The sequence below is a fragment of the Osmerus eperlanus genome, chromosome 13, assembly GCF_963692335.1.
Source record: "Osmerus eperlanus chromosome 13, fOsmEpe2.1, whole genome shotgun sequence".
In the NCBI taxonomy this organism is placed as follows: Eukaryota; Metazoa; Chordata; class Actinopteri; order Osmeriformes; family Osmeridae; genus Osmerus; species Osmerus eperlanus.
Genome location: NC_085030.1, coordinates 14608367 through 14632284, shown reverse-complemented (window position 1 = coordinate 14632284; position 23918 = coordinate 14608367). Strand labels below are relative to the sequence as shown.

At 40.9% G+C, this 23918-nt stretch overlaps 1 protein-coding gene and 1 long non-coding RNA gene across 6 annotated transcripts; one reads left to right on the top strand and one right to left on the bottom strand.

The window, feature by feature from the left end:
• Positions 1 to 4965: 4965 nt before the first annotated feature.
• On the bottom strand, positions 4966 to 23905 carry LOC134032210 (uncharacterized). The gene is made up of 3 exons (XR_009931996.1): positions 23436 to 23905; positions 17205 to 17415; positions 4966 to 5070 (listed from the first exon to the last, which is right to left on the bottom strand). It is a non-coding gene; the product is annotated as an uncharacterized LOC134032210 (long non-coding RNA).
• tlx2 (T cell leukemia homeobox 2) lies at positions 11359 to 20777 on the top strand. 5 transcript variants are annotated; one of them, XM_062476084.1, is made up of 5 exons: positions 11359 to 12434; positions 17041 to 17262; positions 17649 to 17883; positions 19651 to 19831; positions 20373 to 20777. In XM_062476084.1, the coding sequence occupies exons 1-5, from the start codon at positions 11951 to 11953 to the stop codon at positions 20454 to 20456; spliced, it is 1206 nt and encodes a 401-aa protein (XP_062332068.1). In that variant the 5' UTR covers positions 11359 to 11950; the 3' UTR covers positions 20457 to 20777. The 5 variants fall into 5 exon arrangements, with proteins under 5 accessions (XP_062332068.1, XP_062332071.1, XP_062332067.1 ...); XM_062476083.1 differs by having other exon boundaries at positions 11360 to 12434; positions 17646 to 17883; XM_062476086.1 differs by having other exon boundaries at positions 11361 to 12434; positions 17646 to 17883; positions 20392 to 20777.
• Positions 23906 to 23918: the final 13 nt, after the last annotated feature.

The window sequence follows — 23918 nt, the reverse complement described above, 5'->3', positions numbered from 1 at the left end:
TACAGTCATCATTGATCATTCATAAGCTACATGAAAACTTGAGTCACATTTCTAGACAAAAAGAAACCCTCCAGATCTCTTCCCTTCACCTCCAGTCCAGCAGACTGCTGGTCTGATAGTACCAGCTGCTGTTAACAACATGGGGACTCCAACTTCCCCCTCCAAAGGTGTCACCCCAAGAGAAAAAGGGTTTACCTCAATCTAATCTCAATGTATATTAAATAAAAGTTTAATAAATGTTCATTCTTTTTATGTTTTTCTACACAATTTGAATTGTTCATAAAATGTATGTATATTGTACATTCGCACACAAGACCATTTTAATGAGTGTTAAGTGTGTTTGTACTTTCAGCACAGTGATATTTTCGCTTGGGACTGCGTTCTGCTTCCACGGTTCCCCGACTGCTTCAGATATTAGACGGCGTAGACTGAGCCACACTCCAGTCCTAAAGCTGTCAGGGCAAAGCCTGAGTGATCAACGCTCCCCTCTTGACCTTGAGAGAGTATGAAGAGAAAAGGTTTTACCTGTATCACGAATGGTGAAGCGTTTCATCAACATTGCTGTGTCACTGTTTTGTCCATTAAGATGATCTTCCTCGCCATCAGTTTCAGGTAGAGGTAATACAACTCAGGCAGAAGATTGCACAGAGATAACTGGGCAGATGAATGGAGGCCCAGGGGGGGCTGCTCATTGAAATCGAGCCATGATGGTACTATTTGTGTTTCTCCAAACACCCTCAGCCTGGTCCTGGGATTACTAGAGACTGACTTCAATGGCTGGAGCCTCATATATCAGCCTTCCCATCATGCTGGTTGGGGGCTTTCTCACATCCTGGGAGGATGAACTTCCTGATCTGTATCAACCAGGTAGCAAGCCACACAGAACACACACATACAACACTAGGTATACAACTGGACTATATCTGGACTAAACCTGGACTATACCTAGACTAAGTCTGGACTATCCCATACCTGGACTATACTGGACTATACTAGGACTATACTATATCTGGATTGATTTTAAACATGTATTTTAATTATATTCTTGTTGCTTGCTTTCCTACAGGTACACTCTTGCACTTTTGAGGTTCATGTTGTTTAATTGTAATTTGTTTAACTACATGCTCTTATGTTTCTTCCCATTGGCACTTATTTGCTTTTCACAATGTATGCTTCATGTTTTGGCTGCCCGCAATGTTTTCTCGTTGTTTATGATCGTTGACCTATGCAATTTTGTAAAGCTCTCTTTTGGAAGTCGCTTTGGATAAAACCGTTTGCTAAATGAATAAATGTCAATGTAAGGCCAACTTGGACCCCTTATTTCTGTTTGGGTGCCATTCATGGAGCCTGTCTGGTAGTAAACGGATGGTATATTTGCTCATTGTCACTCCCAACACTTGTAAAGAATAAGCTTCATTGAGCAAACTTGTGTGACTATCACATCAAAGTGAGTGATACACCTCTCAGTCGCAGTTTGCCAATCCCCTCACGTTCGACAGCTGTCATCGAGTGAGCCGGAGGGTGGTGGAGCCGAGATGACAGGTGGAAGAGAGCGGTAGTCGGAAAGGAATGAAAATGGCACAGCCCTGGACTGCATGGCGACAACACGTTTCAAGAGGCCTGATAGCTTGGCGGTGCAGACAAAAGACGCAGTCCAGACGCTTCCCCTTCAAGTGCTCTTTCCACGAGTCACTGCTGAGCTCATCATAGCGAGCCGAGAGAGCAGCGGTAGGAGCCTTCGGACTGGTGCTGTCCTGTCTCTATGATCGTCTTCTTGCTTTGGCTTTGCCAAGACAATGGCAGATGGGAATGCATAAATATTAGCTGGGAGCCTGGACGTGTATGAACCCGCAGTGAAAAGTTCAACAATGTCACGCTGCTGTGACTTTGTTGTCGTCCTGCCCAGTCTAAGGTGGGGCTTTCTGTGTCTCTCTTTGAATAGAGTGATTCATTCAAAGGGTTCGCAAATTGCGGAACAAATGTTTCTGTTAATAATCCTTGTGGGTTTAACACAAAAACGAAAGGATTTTTTAAGGAATTAAAGGCTTTAGTATTTACTTGAATTTATTTTAAACGTAGGCCTAAGCTATAATGTCTCAAACGGGATTTAATTACGTGGGCGAAGATAGGCCAATTCAAATATCATTGTGACAATTTGTCCATAATTTTTTTTCATAGAAGCCAGTAAATGGGCCTGTTGAAAAAGTCCAGTGTATGCCCAAACACCTGCAAGAGCTCTTGTTATTGAATGACATGAAACTAAATTTACATGAAACTTAGCCAACCAACTCATTTTAAGCCTGGACATAAATTTTACTTGTGTCCTTCATAAGGAAGTAGCATATCTGGTTTCTAGGAGGTTCACGTTTTTACGTAGTTCCATTGAAGCTAATGAATTTTCCTCCTGGAAGTCCCTACAGGCTCGACAACGGAGACATTTCACACAACATAATGAAAACAGCGGGCACTTCACCCCGTCTTAATCCAGATATTTCAGTCTTGACACTTTTATGGACGGACAGTCAGAGAAGCATTGAAGTTGCACTACAGTGGAACAAAACAATCCCTTAGCTACAGTAGCTAGGAATTTAGCCATGGTGGAAAGACGCAGATGTGTAAGATCACATTTCAGATGTGTGCTGATACACCGATAGCTCAACAAGCCTCTGCAACAACTCTTTGGGGAGGTATGTGCCTCATTTTAGCTAGATAATACTGATTCATTACTGATTCATTGAGCAATGTCTGGTTATATGCATTATGCAAGTTTACAATAAATGTTGAATCCTAGTTAGAAAGGGATTTAACACGACAGCTGAGGATGAGGTATGGGCATGGCTGACTTGTCTACTTGATCATGGACCTGGAACGTCCTCGGCACTAAAATCTAGTCACTACAAGTGGATTGACCCCTTTGTAACGGGAGACAGAGTTGCACTGTGGAATTTACAAACTTTCATCTCTGGAGTCAAAACCTTTCATCGCAAACGGCTCAAACGGTGGATCTGCTGTCAGGGAAAAGTAAACATGCAACAACAGGCACTTTTGCGTAACAGAAAACTTGTTTGGAATCACACATATTATAAGATCTCTTTCAAATATGAAGAAACAATGTTAAACGATTAAAACTCAGTTTTTATATAAGCCTATATATTTAAAAGAGATATGGAACAGTAGGATACATCCACACTTGTGGTGTAGCCTATCTTAATCATAATCCTAACGCAATTACAGAATTTGGTTAGATAATTAATGTTTATTTGCCACAAATGACTTGTTGTTTCCTGTGAGGTTTGTTTGTACAGGTCACCTAATGAAAATGTATAGCAGAGGTTAAATATAGAGACACAGGAAACTCAATAACATTATCTTCCTGTCCACCAAACAGAATATTAAGACATATTAAAAATGCAAGTTGGAACTAGTCTGCTCGTTACTTAACCTTCTTCATCTTCCAATAATGAACAACACTCACACTCTGGTTTTGAAAGCATCCATTTTGAGGATGATTTGAGAACGTACCAGAAGCTGTTTATTCGAGAGGTAACTCGGCCTACCATTCTTACTCCAGCATCTATAAAACTCCAATCATTTCTTCATTAGGTCTTTATTTGTTTCCACCAGTTCTACTTCAGGGCTAACAGAGTTTATTTGGGTACTCTTAATTACAAAGGGGAGACAGTGCATCCCTACTCCTTCCTCCTTTATAAATGAATCACAATCAGTAGGCTACTCCTGAAGGGCACATACTGCTTGCTTAGAGTTGGTCAGTGTGCTCCTGATTGAGTTTCCACGATTGATGAAGTTGGGAAACACTGACCAGGTCAATTTGACCCCACTTTGTTGTGCACTGATGAAGTTGTTAGATTGTGTCTTAATGGCAGTTGGTGGAGGATGAGTCTGAAGGATTCCTTTCCTTTGTGCTTTTTTTTTTAGTTCTACCTGTTTATTAAAGGGTGCCTGAGGGCAGAGAACTCAGACACTATAAATGACTTACGGACGTTTCTCTGGATTGCAGTTTAGTGGGCGCTGTTTGCTGCCGCATCTTTTCATTTGGCTGTGTGTTATTAGACACGGTGATGAAACACACGCTCGGCTAAGTATTGGCAGCTGGAGGATGAGTGTGAGGGGATGAGACAGAGTTAGTCAGCCAGCAGATACTAGCCTAAGTTACACCACATCTTTATAAGAGCCTTCACGAAAAGGTTTTTGAAGGATTCCTAAATTGGGAAGTATAAATATGAAAGGAACAGGGCTATCATGTAATTTGTTAGTAAATGTAATGCAAATCTTTGACTTTTTTCAAAAAAATTAATATTATATTTTTATTGTTAACTATTACACATTCATTGCTTTAACACGTATCATATACAAGTCACAATACAACCCAGTAGGTGAGCGAGCCTTTAAGAGATAACTCGTTCACAATTGATTACAGGCATTGAGTGCAGAGCACATTAATTTAGTTTAAAACCATTAAAAGAAAAAGAATGCTTGGGCTTGCAAATGGCAAACTACAGTGTCAGAGTCTTGATGTATGATGGCTTATTACCTCCTCCTCATTATGATGAATAACATAGGAAGAACCCTCCATTCTGCTCCACATGGAAAATGTAATTATCTTCCTGTTTGGCTCTACAGCAGGATTTCAGTCTCGCTGCAGCTCTCAGCATGGAACAAAGACAGAAGATGCAGGAGCCAGTCTCCACCACATGAAGTGAACTGCCGGTTATGCATTCTGTTTCCTGACAGCAAAATCATATTTATTTCAGATTTCCTTCACCTTAAGCCTTTATTAAATGGTCTATTGACCAAATAAATATTGTCGTGCAACAGAGGTCCTTTCGGTTTTTATGAACGACAGCGGAAATGGCCCCTCTGCTGGTGTGACAGAGAGGGCATGGGGGCTGTGGGGTGGAGGGGGGGTGGGGGGCTAGGGGGTGGCTCTGGAGGGGGCTGGTCGTGGCTGGTGAGGGGTGGACGGGGGCTGGGAGGCCTGGACGGGAGGAGATTGTGAAAGAAATGGATGGGGACAGCACGCTGTCGTCTAACTGCACCTGCGTCAGGCACCTGTGAAAGGGATATTAATAATGACAACTGTCATTAGAACGGATCATATCCCATCACATTACATCCCGGCTCGCCCTCTGTCCTCGGCACCCTGCGTTTTTTTTATTTACAATTCATAACCCTATAAATCTATGCCAAACACACTGTTATCATTCATTAGACTATTCATAGCTAAAGGTCTCCAGATTAGTTGCCTTGTGGTGACAGTAAGCTAAGCTGACGTTTAGCTGCCTAACAGTACATAGGACTCTTTCAGTGTTTGCTGTTTGTTGAGAGATCAAGCTACTGCCTATTGTACAACATAAGATCATATTGACTCTTCGGACTCATGGGAAGCAATGAGAAACACATAGAAACAAACTATTGTTTTCAGCGCAGCTTGATCCTCAATTACGTTGCTTAATTGATCAGAGGAGACAGTGTCAGCTTGTGTTATTCTTTAATTTGTGAGATATTAGGTTGAGTAATGTCTTCCATGTTGCTCATTCTCAAATACTTATACCAACTGCAGCTCCATTACATCCTGTGGTGTTGCCCTCATTAGGCCTAGACCTGCATAGTTGATTTCTAAAAACCCTCTGAAACTCTGGAGTAAGAAAAAACTGAGAGAGAGAGAAAGGAATGAGAGACAGAGATGGAGAGAAAGAGAGAGAGAGAAGAGGAATAGGGAGAGGAGGGAGAGAGAGATGGACGGCAGAGGAAAAGGAAGAGGTAGGGTGAGGGAGGGAGGGACAGAATAATGAGAGCTAGAGATGGAGAGAGAGAGATACAAAATAGAGAAAGAGGGAGAGAGAAAGATGGAGGGGCAGAGTGAAACAGACAGACAGAGAGAGAGAGAGAGAGAGAGAGAGAGAGAGAGAGAGAGAGAGAGAGAGAGAGAGAGAGAGAGAGAGAGGCGCAAGGCTTTGTAATAATGATGTGTCCTCAGGCATCAGGACTGCCTATCCCTGTTCTATCCCGCCCACTGCCCATATTCTCTCCATCTCTCCTCCTCCCCTCTCTTCTCCTCCCCATCCTCCCTCTCTCTCCTCCTCCCCATCCTCCCTTTCTCTCCTCCTCCCCTTCCTCCCCCTCTCTTTTACCCCGCTTCATTCCCCTCTGTCAACCTGCCCTTTATTTGGTTCTCACAACAGTAATACATGCTGTTTCTGTGAGATTTCACAGAAAACCTTCAGAAGGAATTCTTAGCCTGGGAGTTTACTGCTGGAATCTCAATCAGAATAAATCTGACAAACTGCACTGAACGACTTCACAACAATCAGGCCACATAGACCAGAAGCCCATTCTTGATTGAAAGACTATTTATTTATTCTCCCCCATAAGGTCTGTAGATTTGGTCCACTATATGCTGTCATTCAGAATGTCTTCCTCATTTAGGGGGGGAGGGGGGGGATATAGGGGTGTTGGGTGTCCTTTCCCTCTGTGGAGGCTGGCTGGCAGAAGGGCCCTCAGGCTAAACTCCTGCCCCAGCACCCGAGGCCCTGGGCTGGGCTGACAGCCGGCTGGTGGCAGCTCAGCTCCGTGGAGGAAATTCAATTACTGCTCGTTCTTCTCGGTTTGTAAACAACACAAAGCCAATGACACGGTCAATTACACTTCAATGCGATGCATGTGTACAACAGTGGAGTCACTGGAGTGTCTTGAAAACCAAATGGTGGCAAAGCAGTATGATATGTTTGGGTGGGAGGGTAGAGGGTGATATTTACTGACACACATGCTCCTGAACTGGTAAATGCTATGGTGGTTTCTGGGTTAATGTTCCTGGAACACTTTAATTTTGTAAAGGTGCAGACGCATTAATAATATATGCATTTTGCTTTTGAGGTTTAAACATGTCCCCTTATAACTACAAGCAAAATCAAATGTAGGACCTAAAAACAATATATACAAACATCTAAATGCAAGGAATCCAAAAGAAGTCCCCCAAAATACACATCCTATTATGTGACTTTTTTTCTTTTGTGTCATAAATCTTAACCTGTGTGAACTATGATCTAAAGTAGTTTCATCTGTTTATTACACTGTCATAAATTGCGGCAGCGAAACCTCAGTTTTACTGATAACATAGAAGACAGGCTCCAATCCAAACTCACTTATTTATTTCTCCAACATTTCAGCGAATAATTAAACTCACTGCATGTGAACACAATCGATTTCAATCAGTGGTCAAATAGTTTAATAAGAAATATTGTAGGACTATTCTATAGCCAAACTAGAAAGAAAATCGATAGTTCACTTTGCTACACCTTAACAGACTTCTAGTTACCAAACTGTCTAATAGTGGTATTTTATTTTAAAACAATTACATGTTTATGTGTATATAATGTTTCAATGCAAATAACTTGTTTGTCAATTCTTAAAGTTGTCAAGGGCTGTGATAGTTTGTCAAAACCTCGCAGGATAACAACATTGCTCGGTGTCGCTAAATGAAATGCATCCATTCCTCTATTAAATCACGATGCTCGCAAAAGGGAAGTCTAACACGTCCAGAAATACCAGTGAGCTATGACAGTAACCTTTTCATCTACCAGGTGCTTAATGCAAATGCTGTTGAAAACGAATACTACCAATAGGCAGGCTATAATACCTATCTATTTAACTTTTTTTTTTTTTATGTCCTTATGATGCCTAGAAACGCTTGAATAGGGCTATTATAAATATTAAAACACCTACATTCTGAAATCAACTTTTCACATATATCAATAATGTTGATAAAAACATGCCACGCATTTGACAGGATATACAAAGCATCAAAAAAACTGTGATGCCACTATTGTTGTTCCGGCGAACACAAATAGGCCTATACTTTGACTGTATATGCCCCAGCAACATTAACAATAACAACAACTTAAGCCTGTGTAACAATAACGACAACAATAATGAAAAATCATCATAATACTAATAATAGCTACAGGGCTTTAACAATAACATTGCCAAATATATGCATAATTAAGATAATAATGATGATATAGATAGCCGACTAAAAGTTCTGAATGTGCTACTAGGTCTATAGCAACAACATAAACTATTTTTCACCTACATTTCTTATTTTTTCTTAAAATGATGACTATTTACAGCCTCTTTCCACATCCTTTAAGCAACTATATTTCCAGCAACCTGTCAAAGTACGATTATAAAACTGATCCAAACGGCTATGACAAGATCACCATCGCATATTTAACCAAACAAATACAACGTATGCTTCGCACGCCCGAGCCTGCGTCTTTGTTCGCTTGTCGAGTGGACTCATGCAGTCCAGCCCGTCCAGTGTTGTCTGATCTGCAGGCGCCAGGTTAACCCCAGGGACATGGGAAGTCAAGGACTGAAGCTCGAAATGCAGAATAATGTAATTCTATCTGGTCTGAATTCAACCTAATTACAGCAGAAAGCAAAACAGGCAGAGAGGCCTGAGAATGCAAATAGGGCGGGATGACAGGCCCATCAGCTTAATGCTGCACATGCTAGAGTGGAGAGCTTCGGAACAGAAGCAGAGAATTCTGTGCGCGAGTCTGAGTGACGCGAGTTAATGAAGGCGTCTTTCTTCTGTTTTTCCAAACAATGACGACCGAGATCCTTTAGAAAACAAAGTCATAGACGAATTTAAATGGTTAAATCCAATAAATTGTTAAATCAACTTATTTGATTGCATGCAGCCTAATGTGTGTATTTACAGGCTATTCTGCGCTATGGCCTAATTTTTATAGCCTAAATTAATCCAGTTCAATTGAGGCATATAGGGTATTATTCGAACGTATACCCATTTAAACTGATGGTTTATTACCCATTAATAAGTCATACCTTATTATAAGGAATTCATAAGAATTATGAAGAAACGCAAAGCTCAATTAGACCCATTTGATAGAATGTGATGTTATTTAACCTCCAGAAGTTTTTCACTGTAAAACCAGCCTACCATTTCAAACGCTAATAAAACGTTTGAAATGGTAGGCTATTTGTTGAAATGATTAGGCTAACTGATCACACAACGTGTGTTTAGTTTCAATGTCGCATGGTTTATTTGTCATCCTGTCATGCATTAAAACCAGCATTTGATGTGTTTCAGTGCGCAGACTCATCTTCACTTTCCACCTCTCTTCACCCTTCAATCTGAAGGTTCCACACACACGTGCACACGAACACCAGCCGCTGGTAGGTCACTATTATTTCGAAGAGGCAACTGTGACAAATTCCTTTTGTCTCCAGTTTGCCGGTACTTTATTACCCAGACGAGCAACACTGCCTGCAGATAACGATTCATCACGCGCTTCGGCCCAGCATTGACATAGCCCCGAGGCACCGAGCTAAACCTTTCATATTGCTTGTGAGGAGACACACGCACCAAGCAGCTTGCGAAGGGGGTGCGCAAATTCGAGAGAGGTTTTGATTAGATTGGTTTCAGATCTTAAGAGGCACAATTTTTTTTGTCAAGTTCAAATATCCACTTCTATCTAAGGGGAAAAGTTGAATGGCAGTCCCATGAATTCATATGTGGCTAAGAGACTTTAGCCCATAGAACGATTGCTGAGTGCCGGTTTGATTGGTGCCCTTCATCTGCCCATATCTCAGCTTTAAAACTAGCCTATACATGTTGTGTCTAATGAGTTTGATTTCAGAATGAGCTCTTAAATACACCTATAATAAAATGAAACTCGAGTTAAATAGCGTTAAGTTGTCACGTTCAATAAGGAGAGTGATTCTTACTGTTCAAAATGATTAGAATATAACGCAATTAAACGCTATACCGTTTTGCCTGTTCCTTGAATTGGTTTTGATGTTTAGCATAATTTGCTTTTGGCTGAAAGGATAGCCTACCATAAACGAACACCGTTCGAAACGTTGGAAATCTCATTTGAGGTATAGCCGGAAAAGAGAACAATAAATAATGTTTTTTCAAAATCTTGTATGATTCTTTGGGTCATCCGGATATCTAATATGAGAAGAGATTAATAATGATCCACAATCTCAATTATCATTTTGGTGAGCCGCGTGTAAGACTATATTTCTAAAGCCAATAATTAGTTTTAGTCTGTAAATCGTCATTAACACGTTGTACACTTTATCCTTATTAATTCCTGTGCTTTCAGAGCTGAATTGCTAACTACGTGCTTAATATTCCATTTACGTTTATGACCTTGGCGGAGACACGCAGTCGTCGTTTCTTTGGCTCTTTGCTGCCAGGGTTTAAGAGTCGCTATTCAGAAGGAGAAGAAAGCCTGTATCGGCAATTGGGGATAATGTGTAATGCATCATGATCATATTTAAACATTCATTTTGCTACACTGACAGAACATATTTTCAAAATGTCCGGCAACATATAGGCCCTGCTGTCCTTTAATGTGATCAGGCAGGTTTAAAAAAGCAGTGGGTGATCATTTTTATTTGACACTAGAAATATCGGTCCCTCTTCATTATATTCGATCACATTTAAAAACAAACACATCTAATAGCAGGGTACGTTCCCCCTACCCTGGTCCATGCACAATTATTGATATAGCGTTGAATTCACACAATTGATTTTTATGCTTCCCTCTAGCCAGTTTGTGCTGCTGAAAGATATCTTTATTCGCACGGATACTGAAATAAGTGTGTAATAAAACGATGATATATTAAATTCGTTTTCCCTGTGTTGCGGTTTTATTATGAGCCATTCTTCAATTTTATTGAATTGAGACCGGGTAATCCATCGTGTTGCTTCAGGGAGAGAAAAAAAGTTTGAATAATGTGGGGTAACCGACGCATGCGTTTTGAATGATTATTTAATGTAGGCTATGCAGCATAGGCCTACTAACAGGCGAGCCACTGTGGTTTCCTAAATCTTATAAGGGCTGGCATTACAGAACTGAGTAGCCTACCCTTGGCCAGGTTATCAAAAATCAACACCTTAGACTTATTTCACTACTGTAGGCACATCTTAGTAAAAGCACATTCAGTAGCCTAGTCATCTACCCAACGTCCTTGGTCCATTTGAAATGAAAAGGTAATTAGACACATATAGCCTAGCCTACATGCGTTCATGTTTAACAGAGTTATTCTAGGCTATAAGCTTTTAATTTCGTGTTTCTATATAATGTTGATTAATGTTGATGTTCTGTTTTTATTAAACAACGTTCCTCCACTAAAATATGTTGTGGCATCGCGGATAGTATTCCCCAGCTTGTTATGAGGCGCAAGACACCAGCTAGAAAATAGCTGCGGGTTCTTTAAGAGATGGGAGCGGACTACAAAGGGTTGGAAACGCAGGGGCCAATAGTTGACCGAATGGTAGGATTTATGCAGTAGGGGTATCTCACCTGCTGAAAATCACTTCTAGACACAGTGGAACAGGACAATCTCGTGCTTTCCCAATTATTATTCATGTAGGCTACAGAACGGTTAACACTTAATTTAGTTTCGTCTTTTGATACGGTGAGGTTGAGACGTCTGTGCCCTCTGTTTTTGGAGCTCGTGCAGACTGTAGAGCACCGCCAGTGTCTTCGGGAGAACTTCGGAAGTCCCCAAATACGGATTTAGCTGTAAGTAATCGGAATAACAACTTCACATATCACCATTTATCCCCGTTTTGAATATGCCAAAATAAATTTGATGATGCAACGGGGTGCGGGATCTGCACTTCATTAGCCTCCAGTAGCTGTGTACCGATGGATTATCAATAACCTAGATAATTCAGCCTACCAAAGCATGATTTCGTCTGGACAAATAATGGAAAGGTTTTGGATGGTGTTTGTCACGTAGACTACGTTTCAAGTAAGTTTTCAGGCTTCAAAAAAGGAACATTTTCGCACACGTGGGCATCATTTAGTGCCTGTTATTGCGCCGAGGGAGACATCATCCACATCAGATCCTATACTTCTACTGAAACACTGTGAGCGTCTGTGATACAATGAATACAACAATGGAACACACTGGGATTGAAGAAGTGAACCAAACGCACCAACCGCACGAACCTATCAGTTTTGGGATCGACCAGATTCTGAACAGCACGGACCAGTCGAGCAGCTGTATGATACCCAACCGAGCCAGCGACACGGATTACCCAAACGTTTACACCAATGGGTACAACAGCGTCTATAACCCGGCTTGTTCCATGGCTGCCGGACTGGCCGGTTCTTATAACGTGAATATGAATATGAACGTGAGCATGAACATGAACGTTAACGTTAACTCCGGTAATGCCGGAGGTGTTATTAGGGTGCCCGCTCACAGACCGATGCCCCCTGCGCCACACCCGCCCCCTCCTACCCACACACCTGGCCTCGGCACTGGCCTACCCACAGTGACGACAATGCCAGGTATGGGGAATGCGGCGAACTTTACTTTTCCCTGGATGGAGAGCAGCAGAAGATTCGCAAAGGACAGATTGACTGGTAAGAATAAATATTAACATGGATCTTTATTTATTTTTTTATCGGTAAATATTATTGAGACTGCGCAGATTCAGTCTAAACCTCGTAGGTTTTAGCCTAATAAAACGGATATATAATGTTATTGTGGTCTATGTAGTTAAAATTGAAGAAAAAAACATTTAACCATAATCAATTGGCAAGAGTAAACATTTTGTCTGACTATTAGTCAGATTCTCTTTGATGGAGGCTGTGGGACTAGGAATTTAATTGATCAAGAACTTGAACGAGAAGAAAAATATGTTATGATCTTTTTTTGAAAAGCGGGTGGACAGAAAGGATAGCTAATAAATATTAGAGGATATTCATAATGATCATAATCATAATAACGACATTCAGCCTCATGTTCTGACAGAAGAGAGTGAGAAAGACTGAGAGTGAGAAATGAGGTCAACAACGGCTTTATGAAATCGCTCGGAAAACAAAAACGGCATTAAATATCTTAGCAAAGCAGAAAAGCAACACAATTCTAGGTAATAGCCAGCAGCAGCCCACTAAAGTACGGTATAATAGCCTATATAAAATAATAGGCCACTGTTAGGCTATAGGCTCTTATAGTCCCAAATCATTGTTATTTGGAGGATTCATATTTATTAATATTATTGTTGTTATTATTAGTAGGATATTAGGAGTAGTAGCCTAGTTATATTGTTGTTGTTATTATTATTAAAAGCCTTTTTGTTCATTTCATTATTGTCCCTAACCCATGAAAACACGAGTTGAATATATCTTTAGATCCAAAGGGCATTCAAAATGAACACACTTGTAGACCTGTATAGCATATTAATCATTTACGCCATTAAATAGCCTAACTTATTTATCAATGACGTAGGCCTAAGGCCTAATAAGAAGGAGCCTATAGCCCTAAAATAATAATTCAGGCAAATAAGAAAAACGATGACAATATGACGCGTGTAGCCCGTGTTCCTTCCTATACTTCTCAGTGATTTTATCGATGTGTTTTTTTTGCCTACGAAATAAAATAAAAAACGTGTTTTTGTAACGAATACATAACAATGCATCACATCAAACCGTTGACCATGCAAATCATAAAGAAACACATTAGCTTTTTATTCACCGCGGTATCTGCGGTAGCCATCTATGCGTAGGCCTATTTATCTAATGTTTCACATACCAAAAGTCACTTTTGTACTGAGCTGACGTTTGTTATTGTCCTAATGGTTTTGATAATCATTTCATTTAATCGTCATGTGTTGTATTATGGACTAGTGAGTGTGTTCATGACCTATATGGTGGACAGACAGAGACAAGGAGACCAGTAGGAGCTATAATGTGGCCTCCACAGTTCTGTTTTAAAGTAAGACGAGAAATTAATATGAGTAGCCTAATTGAATGGGCCATATCGTAAGATGGACTATTTCGAGTGTATAACCTCACCCTTGCGCGAGCGATACAAGTTCTCACATGACGTCACCAATTTCAAAATGAAAATGAAGAACATCATGGATCGGCCTGCATTAAATATTCACAATGCTGTTCCTCGCCATTAATTATTCAAACCAGAGAACAATATGTCAACTGCAAAAGATCCTATGTAAATATGCTTATCAATTTTTATTCATAGTCACAATGGGCCTCTCGTTTAAGTTGTTTCATTTTGGTGTAACCTAGGCTACCTAGACCTATAGCCTATATTTTCGACGCTATCAATCACAAGCACATTTTTTCCGTTGTTTAAAAAATATTTTTGTTGTAATCACACTGGAGTGACTCTGAGGCTATCCGTCAACATTATTGAGAGATGAGACAGACATTTACTAACCCCATGCACGTGAATCTACCGACTAACAAATTGTGAAATTTATGTCGCCAACAGTGCAGTAATAGGCAGGACGTTACAACCACGGGGCTGTGTACGTGCTGCACTGTAGGCTATTTTCGATATATCTTAGCTTGAAATAGATGTAGACTCATTTAAATGATTGCCACACACAGGCCAGCGCCAAGTTTCACCGCAAGTGTCACCGCATGAAATGAAACGGTGAACATGCCTCGCCTCGGAGATGCGATATTCACAACAATCCAGACATATCACGGATAGACTTTGAGGCGTTGAAATGGAATAGGCTACCGCTGGTTTTTATGTTAATTGACTTCTTGGCAGTTTGCAGTTTTGAAGAGGAAGATAAGTCTATAAACAGATTTATCTGAAGTCAACAAAGAGACAGACCGAAAATCCACACGCAGGCCTCCTAGCAGGCCCCCATAGGCTATTAAACAATGTGTTGGAAACGTTTATGAAGAAACAAAAACAATCGTATGTTCAATGTTCTAGGCTTTTCTAAATGGGAGTAAAACTAACGTTGGGACTAAAACGTTTCTTATTATACAAAATGTTGACATTTTACATTTACTAGGCTTCCTTAAACTGTTATTTCCTTTTCCACTACTGTTCTCTTAAGTACATTAAGTACTACATTATGTCAACGACAATTAGGAAATATTAACACCATTTAGGTGGCCCTATTAAATAGGAAAATACCAGTAAAACACTCTTGTGAAAAATATGCATCTGTGTCATAATTCTGAATAATGGTATGCCTTTAAATTACTGCATAAGCCTGTTTTTTTAAACAATGGTGACCACCACATAATATTATATTTGTCAGAGAGGTTTAGCTTTCTCTCAAACATGCTCTCTCAGTTTATGTGACAGCGGCAGGGATCCCTGCTTTGTCTCATGATATAATAAATAGCAATATATGTTCATGTTATATTTCAATATCCCTTTAAGAATCCTTCATGGTTATATTTATTAGATTGCTACAAAGGTAATATCCGCTAAGGGGAATAGAAGCGCTGTCACCGTGAAGTGTTATTAAGTATAAGTGGTTTTATTATAAGCCCCATATTCTCTGCGGTGCAGCTTCTTCGTTTTTGATATGCTTATGTTAAATTGTATTACCCAGGCATCAGATTTAGGATTCTTGGCCATTTCTTTTGTCATTCCACGGAGACCACAATCCTCCTGTGGACAACAATGTTTTCCTCAACAACAGTATTTGTTGGTTCATGTTTATGTGAAAAAATGTGGGTCTATGATATTCTGCTTGGTGTTGATGCTCTTGTGTGTAATATATTAGTATGCATTATTATTAATCAGATGCTCTGGGTTTATGGGAGTCTACTGCTACATAAACAATACTGGGATGTCATTGGACCAACTATAATAATTATTTTATAGTAAATTATAATTGAGATGAGGTAAACACAAGACTTTGTGGCAACACTTATAATAGTGACCTTGGGACTTGTGGTGGAGCATTCTGTAAATCTGCCAGTTCTGTCTTCTCAATTCAGAGGACAAAATATTGAGCAAGTTCCATAGCAATCATTATTATTATGTTATATTATATTATCATTACACCTGCTAGGGAAAAGTTCCTTGTGCTCTTATTTAAGGTTCCTGCTTTGTATTTAATTAACAACCGCACCAGAGATTTCCTAGCAAGGTCAAACTGTCTCGTGTATTTTCCACTGGTCCGCATGTCGCCTGTTTGTGTGTTACTGTTGGGTAGATTGCATACGAACGTGCTTGTATGTGTCTGGGCCATTAGCTAGCTCACAGATGTCTGTAAATAGACGTGTAATACCATATTATCTGTCTCCAGACCTGCCTGTGGGGCATTGAACAGACAGGGTCTAACCGTGTGACCTGCACACTTTTGTGCACACTTTTGTGCAAAAATAGTGTAGTTTTTTTATTTTATTTTAATAACAAAATTAGTTACTCAAAGTGTCGTAAAGTGTTTACCCTGCCGTAAAGTTTTATGAATTAATGTCTCTCGTTTTTATGTGGAGATTTTACAAACTAAGTAGCGTGTGTATATGCATGCGTGATCGTCCTGCATTTCTGTCTATGCAGGGCTTGTTGTGCTATTGTAACAGATGAGTTTTCAGGCAACTGAACTCTCAACACAATATCTAGAGTTCCCCATGGGGGCATCTTTGCACATGTTTCTGTTTCTGCATTTTAGCTTCTGGTGAGCCCGCTGACTAAACAACCAGATAAACACACTGTAGAACAACCGACAAACAGCTTGAGAAAAGCAGGAATGATGCTAATATTAGGAGGCTTCCAAGAGTCGTCCTGGATGAGGCTTCAGAGCGGATCTATAGTCAGAATATTGTATTACAAGGGAGGAGTTTGTTTATCCAAGCCTGACACAATGGCCAGTATCCGTAGATATTTCATGATAGTAGTACCTCCAACATAAATACCATTGCAATAATCCATCAGTAATTGCTATTGTCTGTTCATGTGTGGTGTATACTGTATATATGTGCCTTTACCTGCTATAGTAAAACCACCGTCACTAAGACAAAATCCCAAATACTAACCTGACTGAATAACAAAAGTAAAGTAACATCAACGAGGTCGCCCCCCCACCCCGTTTCCCTGTGTCCCCCTCCCTGTGCTCCTGGGACACCCCCCCCCACCACCACCACCATCCCTCCCTACCCACATAACCCCCTCTCATGCCCCCCTCCCTCCCTGTGCCCCCCTCCCTGTGCTCCTGGGACCCTGACTGTGTCTCCCTCTCTCCAGCGGAACAGATAGAGGACAGCCAAGCAGGAGAATCCGTGGGCAGGCCTGGGGCCCCCGCGTCCTTGCCCGGCCTCTGTCCCATCCCCAAGGGAGACATCGGCAGGGTCCCTGCCTGGAGCTCTATGGAGACGTTAGCCAAACACTATTACCCTGAGCTCGCTCACCTGCGAGACGCTGCAGGCCCACTTGCAGACTATCCCTTTCGAAAGGGCACATGTCCAGGTGAGTCTTTCCCTGGTCGGGTCGTAGGCGAGGCCTGTTGTGTTGTTTACCGGATAGAGTAGAGCGGTTGGGTAGTCATGGAAGCACGTCTCTGGGGTGTGTCTGAGAAACTGCAGGCGAGGTATTTTCTGTTTAATCGAACCATGGACAGGGCTGCGGTGTTGGCGTGGTTGAAAAAATCAAGGTAGAGAGAACATTTAATAACATAACAGATAACTAGGTTGGACAACAAAGCAGACTGAACGTGACAATATCCTTTAATGGCACATGTTCCTCCAGGGTTTATAAACATATGGTGTTTTTTTATTACGATTTCTATAAATACGTGTAGGTGTTTATTGTTTACATATCAGAAACACATTTCTGTTTCTCTTCCTTTTTAGCAGCTTTATCACCGTTTTCCGTGACTCGGCGCATCGGTCACCCGTACCAGAACCGCACGCCCCCCAAGAGGAAGAAGCCTCGCACCTCGTTCAGCCGTGTGCAGATCTGCGAGCTGGAGAAACGTTTCCACCGCCAGAAGTACCTGGCATCTGCCGAGCGGGCTACGCTGGCCAAGGCCCTGAAGATGACGGACGCGCAGGTGAAAACCTGGTTCCAGAACAGGAGAACCAAGTGGAGGTGAGGTCCTAGCTAGGTCTAGTGACTTGACGGAAGTGCTTTTTCCCTCCTTCCTTGAGCGTTTAGATTTTTTTATTTGATCATTTATCAGACGCTTTATCCAAAGGTGTAGGTTTTCAGTATAGTAGAACATTTTCGTATAATTGGGCTTGAACCCTGGGGAAATGCCTAGCTTTTGCTGTTTTTGACACAGATAGACAAAAAAGAAGCTAGAACTTATTTTGCTTAGCGTGGATTTCACTAGTTTTTTTCAGACCAATTCACTTGACCAAGCACAATTAGTCCAGCTCTTAAAAGGCCTTCTAGAAACTTGCTGACTTGCTGATATTGATTCACTCATCTGGATTATTGAGTGCACTGTCCATGGCAAACACTCACTCCTCTAATTCACTTCAACTGTTGTTTATAGTCATCTTCAGATAAAAGAGGGGGCAGTTGAATTGTGATATATTATATTTACCTTACATTAAATGAAAAAACTTAAATAAGTAAAATTAAATAAGAGTATATAAAACCATATATATTTTAGATAATGCTGCACAATACATTTTACCAGTTTTTTCCACCATTTTTCATCCGATTTTTCCACCATTGATACAAACACTGTTTCCATGCAGCTTAATGACATGACAAAAATAACCACTGAATTGGCTAACCACTTTTCAGATTTGCTAGTTTTGGTGTGATTCATGTTATAGGATGTGCATGGAGAATGAATCTGTGTGACAGGTACGCTGGTTACGATCGTCTGATCAAATGAACGGCAGAGGAATCACATTACGCTGATGTAGTTAGAGAAAATGTGTGGCTAAAGAAGACAGCATGGTGTACGAAGGAATATTTGAGAGGTGTGTTTCTATCTCTGTTTGACATGCAGTCCTAAACATTATACTGTAATGTTGTTTTTTGGAGGACCATTTCGGCCTAGTAATGCTTGTTAGGTTAATTCATTTCATCTATAAAGATTCTCATAGTTTTAATAAATATGATTGAGTGTCGTAAAGTACAAGCATGTGCTCTTGTTTGAGACAGGATGTAGAACAAGGTTGAATATAAATTGTTTGTTTAGTGTTTCAGTAGTTACACCTTAGAACTGCATATAAACCAATGTGTTAATAATATGTTGTATGCACCCCAGTTTTTTTTTCTTACAATATACAGTTAATTGAAAATGTTCTACCTTTTCCACCTTCTGAGAAATATATAGCGTTTTTGGTATATGTGCATATACATACATCTATGGCATATTAATGTATTTTGGTGTCTTATATTTCCAAAGTTCCCATTCTGACTTAATGCTAGCGTTAGCATCACAATGGTTTCCAAAGTTCCCATTCTGACTTAATGCTAGCGTTAGCATCACAGTGGTTTTCAGAAGAATATGTGACTGCCTCCACTCAGCTGGGGACGGGTATAGCTTAGCGGTTAGAGCACTTGTCTGCAGATCAAGAAATCTCCGATTCAGATCCCCCCCCCTGTGCTGCACATAGCTTTGGATAAAAGCGTTGGCTGAACGAACACCTTACGACTGGTACTGTTTGTTTTGCTGCACCGTGTGGGGGTCAGATGGCTGAGCGGTTAGGGAATAGGGCTATTAGTCCAAAGGTTTGCCGGTTCGATTCCCTGACGTGCAAAATGACGTACTGTCCTTGGGCAAGGCACTTCACCCTACTTGCCTCGGGGGGAATGTCCCTGTACTTACTGTGAGTCGTTCTGGATAAGAGCGTCTGCTAAATGACTAAATGTAAAAATGTAATGTGTCTCCAGACGACAGACGGCGGAGGAGCGTGAGGCTGAGAGGCAGCAGGCCAACCGACTGATGTTGCAGCTCCAGCAGGAAGCCTTCCAGAAGACCCTGAGCCAGCCCCTGCAGCAGGACCCCCTGTGCCTGCACAACTCCTCCCTCTACGCCCTGCAGAACCTGCAGCCCTGGGCCGACGACCACAAGGTGACCTCAGTCACCTCCCTGGCATCCGTGGTCTGACTGCATTCAGCGTGTGTGTGTGTGTGGATGTGTGTGTGTGTGGGAATGCAAAACAGTATGAAGGCACAAATATGTATTAAATGTTAGTCTTAAAGGCACAACTGGGTGGGCCGTTAGAGTAACCACTCCCATGTTGATGGGCCATGGAGAAGCCTGTGTCTTCAGCCTTAAGTTGATGTTCAGAGACTGGTGGATTACGGGACAGTCAAAACCCGTACAGTTTGTTCAGGACTGTTTGAATGGACGTTGTCGTATAAAGGACCTACCGTGCATCGTTAAGGACACTGGGGAGACCTTTAAAGACAACTGCACTGTTTATATATCTGTGAAGACCGCATGTCCTCTTCTGTAGAGCACACTGCACTGTGTAAATCTTCTCATTAGAGACATTTTGAGTCTGTTGAAAACGTTGTGCGTTTGTTTACACGCTAATGAAAAGGATGATTTTAATCTTCTGCTGTTGTTCTGTCAGAACTGAACATGTCATTTTCTTACCTTACACTAGATTTTCACTCTCCCTTCAGCTTTCGGTGTAGAGTGGGGACCACGGTTAACCTTCCCTCCCAGGGATCTAATGGATACACGCTAACGATGCCCCTTCATGAAGACTGTCCTGTTGCCCTGTGAATCCCCAGAGGACAGACTCTGACCCTGCCATATGGCAACATGGATTTGATCTCCTTTTTTTTTTCTTCTTCCCCCTTGCTTTTGACTTTATACAACGTAGTAATGCATGTTTCAGACATTTGTGTGCACTTGGAATTTGCCATTGAAGTCACCAGCCGTCGATGTGGATTCTCTCCTTCCTGACTGCAGGCTGGTATTATGGGATGTCTGCACAAAGATTTCTCATATGCTACATTTAAAGGTGTTTTATATTAAATAATATTGTGACTTTTTGAAAAGATTATCAATATGGAGGCTTGTCGTTCTGTTGTCGAGTCCTGTGGTTTGTTTCACCTACATGTTGAGGTTGTTTCCTAACACTGGAGCCTGAAGGTTTCGTTTCAAGAGTTGTTTGTGAACCATGGCCACCTAGACACCAGACGGCTGTAAACACAGATTATCATTCAGTCTAAGTCATAACAAAAATGTCTTATCTCAGTGCTCCTATCAAAGTTAAATCTTAAGGGAAGAGGCGCTGAATAACTGCTGTTTTATTGTTTGTTAATGAGACTTCACACTTCCCATGAATTTCATAATCTACAGAAGGAATGCAGTAATGCTTTGTTTATAATGGGATTGTCCTCAAAAAGAAAATACATAAACACTACCATTGCGGATGCCACAGTGTTTACTAAATATAAAAGGAATACATTTAAGTATATATACAGATTAAACATGTAACATTTGAGAGACCCAAAACAAATACCCAGGATTGTTCTGAAGAATTGCTCTCATAAGTAACTCAAATCAAGTACCCTAAACTATACAGCAACTCAATCGCAAATAGGTTCAACAGTGGTAATGTAAGCTTAATGTAACAAATTCAGAGGGAAAATTAAATATTATCTTATGATGTGATTACCCGGACAAAAATTTAATGAAATGTACAGGCCTATATTGTAGGCTACATTCTCAAAAAGTAGGTCAGTGTTCCTTGGTGAGATTCATTCAGAATAATTTGCAAGCGGACTGATAATGAAATATACAACTCTTTCACGCCCACACTGAGCTGGCCTAAAGGGAGGGACATTCAATAATTTACTATTTCCTGTTTATAAATCCGGCCAGATTCAGTATTAATCACTATTGGATGGAAGGAATTCCTACACCTTACTGTATTTACACAACATACAGCAAATAGGCTACATTAACAAGCAATCGTCAAGCTGTACGTGGAAGACATCAGTCCTCTGACGTTAGACAGTCTGGTTCCAAACAGCTGTCTGCGAGGCATTTATGAAGACGGTGTTTAGTCAGTTTGGAAGGGTCTCGCCTGGTTGAGATCGTGTCAGTGGCAGGCTGTTGTCCAGGTGACGCCTACTCAACGCTCATTTCCTCTGCAGAGACCAGGGCGCTCTTTCATCCTGGTGTCTCACACGCCATGCAGACGTGACTTGGCCCATTTTACAGAAATTCCTCATCCTTACCGTTTTCAAAGCCGTGCATTGTGTTTTGCTACAGGTGCTTAAAGTTTTTTTTCTTTTTTTTCTCTTCTTTATCCACCCTGAATGTTTTCCTCAGTCTAGGTCTTATCCTTATCCAGTGCGATGTCACCACACAGAAATAGGAACGGCATGACGTTAAAGTATATCAGACTTCCTATCTGTTTTGAACAGGGCACCAAAATACTACATTTTAAAAACGCTTCGTTCTATTGTTTCCTTCTGTCCTCCACTTAACAAGAGCGCTTCCACAAACTGAGTCTTCCTGAACAAACTTACGTCGGCCTAGCTGTAGTTACCTGCTATGAGCTCTACTGGTGCATTTAGACCTAGTTTGGAAATGGCTTGCCAGTTTAGCAGTAACCTTATCAAACAGCCAAATCTAAAACTATAAATGTTTATGGTTTGATTATACATGGGTCTTTGTGAACAAGTAATATCTGGCATTAAAGGCTGTTTTATTTGACTGCATAATAATCAGATTTGAAACGGGAGATTTGGGCCTGGTGGATAAAAAGTCAACGTACGCCAAAGTAAAATACCCACAGCGGTTGAGATGTGTAACTAGATAAACTCAACCTATGGACTGTCGTTCAAGAACATAATAGCCTAGCTGTTTTTGTTCAAACGGGTATTATCACATATGTGGTCCTTATATGTGTTTATTGAGAACAAATATAGATAGGCCTAATGATTTTTAAAATTATTATCTCTCCTTACTTTTACTAAATTAAGTAATATAGGCTAGTAGTGCTTGTGCGACATGAATGTGAGTGTCCTTCCGGCTCATTGCATAAAGGAAAATGCCAGTCATTATGATTTTATGTCATAATGTCAGTCCCAGTAGCCTTTGTATTCGGTTATTCATTCAGTGCAACCTGATAGTGCCGACATGTCTCAAAGAGCGCCGGGAGGAATCGGCGTTGATTGAGTGCAGAGCGAAGACCACGTATCACCTGAAAGGAAAGGCTTTTGAAACAAGCCAGAGCGGCCTTCGCCTACACAAACAATACTTCAACCTGGAGCGGTTTCACGCATGCATGCAGCCTAGCCATTCCCTTTAGATGTGTTGTAATACTACTGACATCTCTTTGAGCAACACTTACGGTTTGAAATGGGTCAGTCACTTTTAAAGTGGAAGGGTCTTTGTTGGGTCTTAGGAGCCAAAGTCATTTTTCACTATGGAGCAGCTTGAACGGTTATGAATAAAATCAACTGTGGTTGACCCATACAAAGAAAAAACAAACAATAGTGTAACACGTTCCTGATTTTTTCATAATGAATAATAGGCTATATTATTGTATTGTTCCTTTATTGTTTTTTTAAATGCACGGTCTAAACAGATTTATGCTAGCACTTGTAAAAAAAAAATGTTTTACGACAATACGAAACCGCCATCTAGTGGACATTTAGTGAAAGAAGCAAAAACAATTAGGCTACTGTTTGGAATGGTACTCCACCTGCTTCCGCAGTTTTTGGATTTCTTCCTCCATTTCACACCCCCGCGCTGAAAGACAGGTCAACTGCAGTAGGCTCGGGGACTGTACAGTAGTCGTGGTTACAGGACACATCCATTCCACCCTCGCCATCCATGTCCGTCTGATTTGTGCAGTTAGCCACTGGTCTTTCTCTTTTCTGATGATCGAAAACGATCGGTAAATACTATTAGCTAACAGTATGCACAAGCTAACAGTGATAATCAAATTAGCTGTGTTCAGTGATCATTGAGGTTGGACGCGTGGGCAACTGTTGAGTTGACCGGAAGTAAACAGACGTGTCGTTTGTAAAAGGATGAACTTCACACTACATTGTGCAAGTAGATATGCTATTTCAGCAATCCCTTCTAAGATAATCCATTGATTTAACCGGTGTGTCAATAAACTTTGTGGAACTGAAGGTATAGCTACGTGTGTGTGCGTTTGCGTGTTAAGCGAGGGATTTGT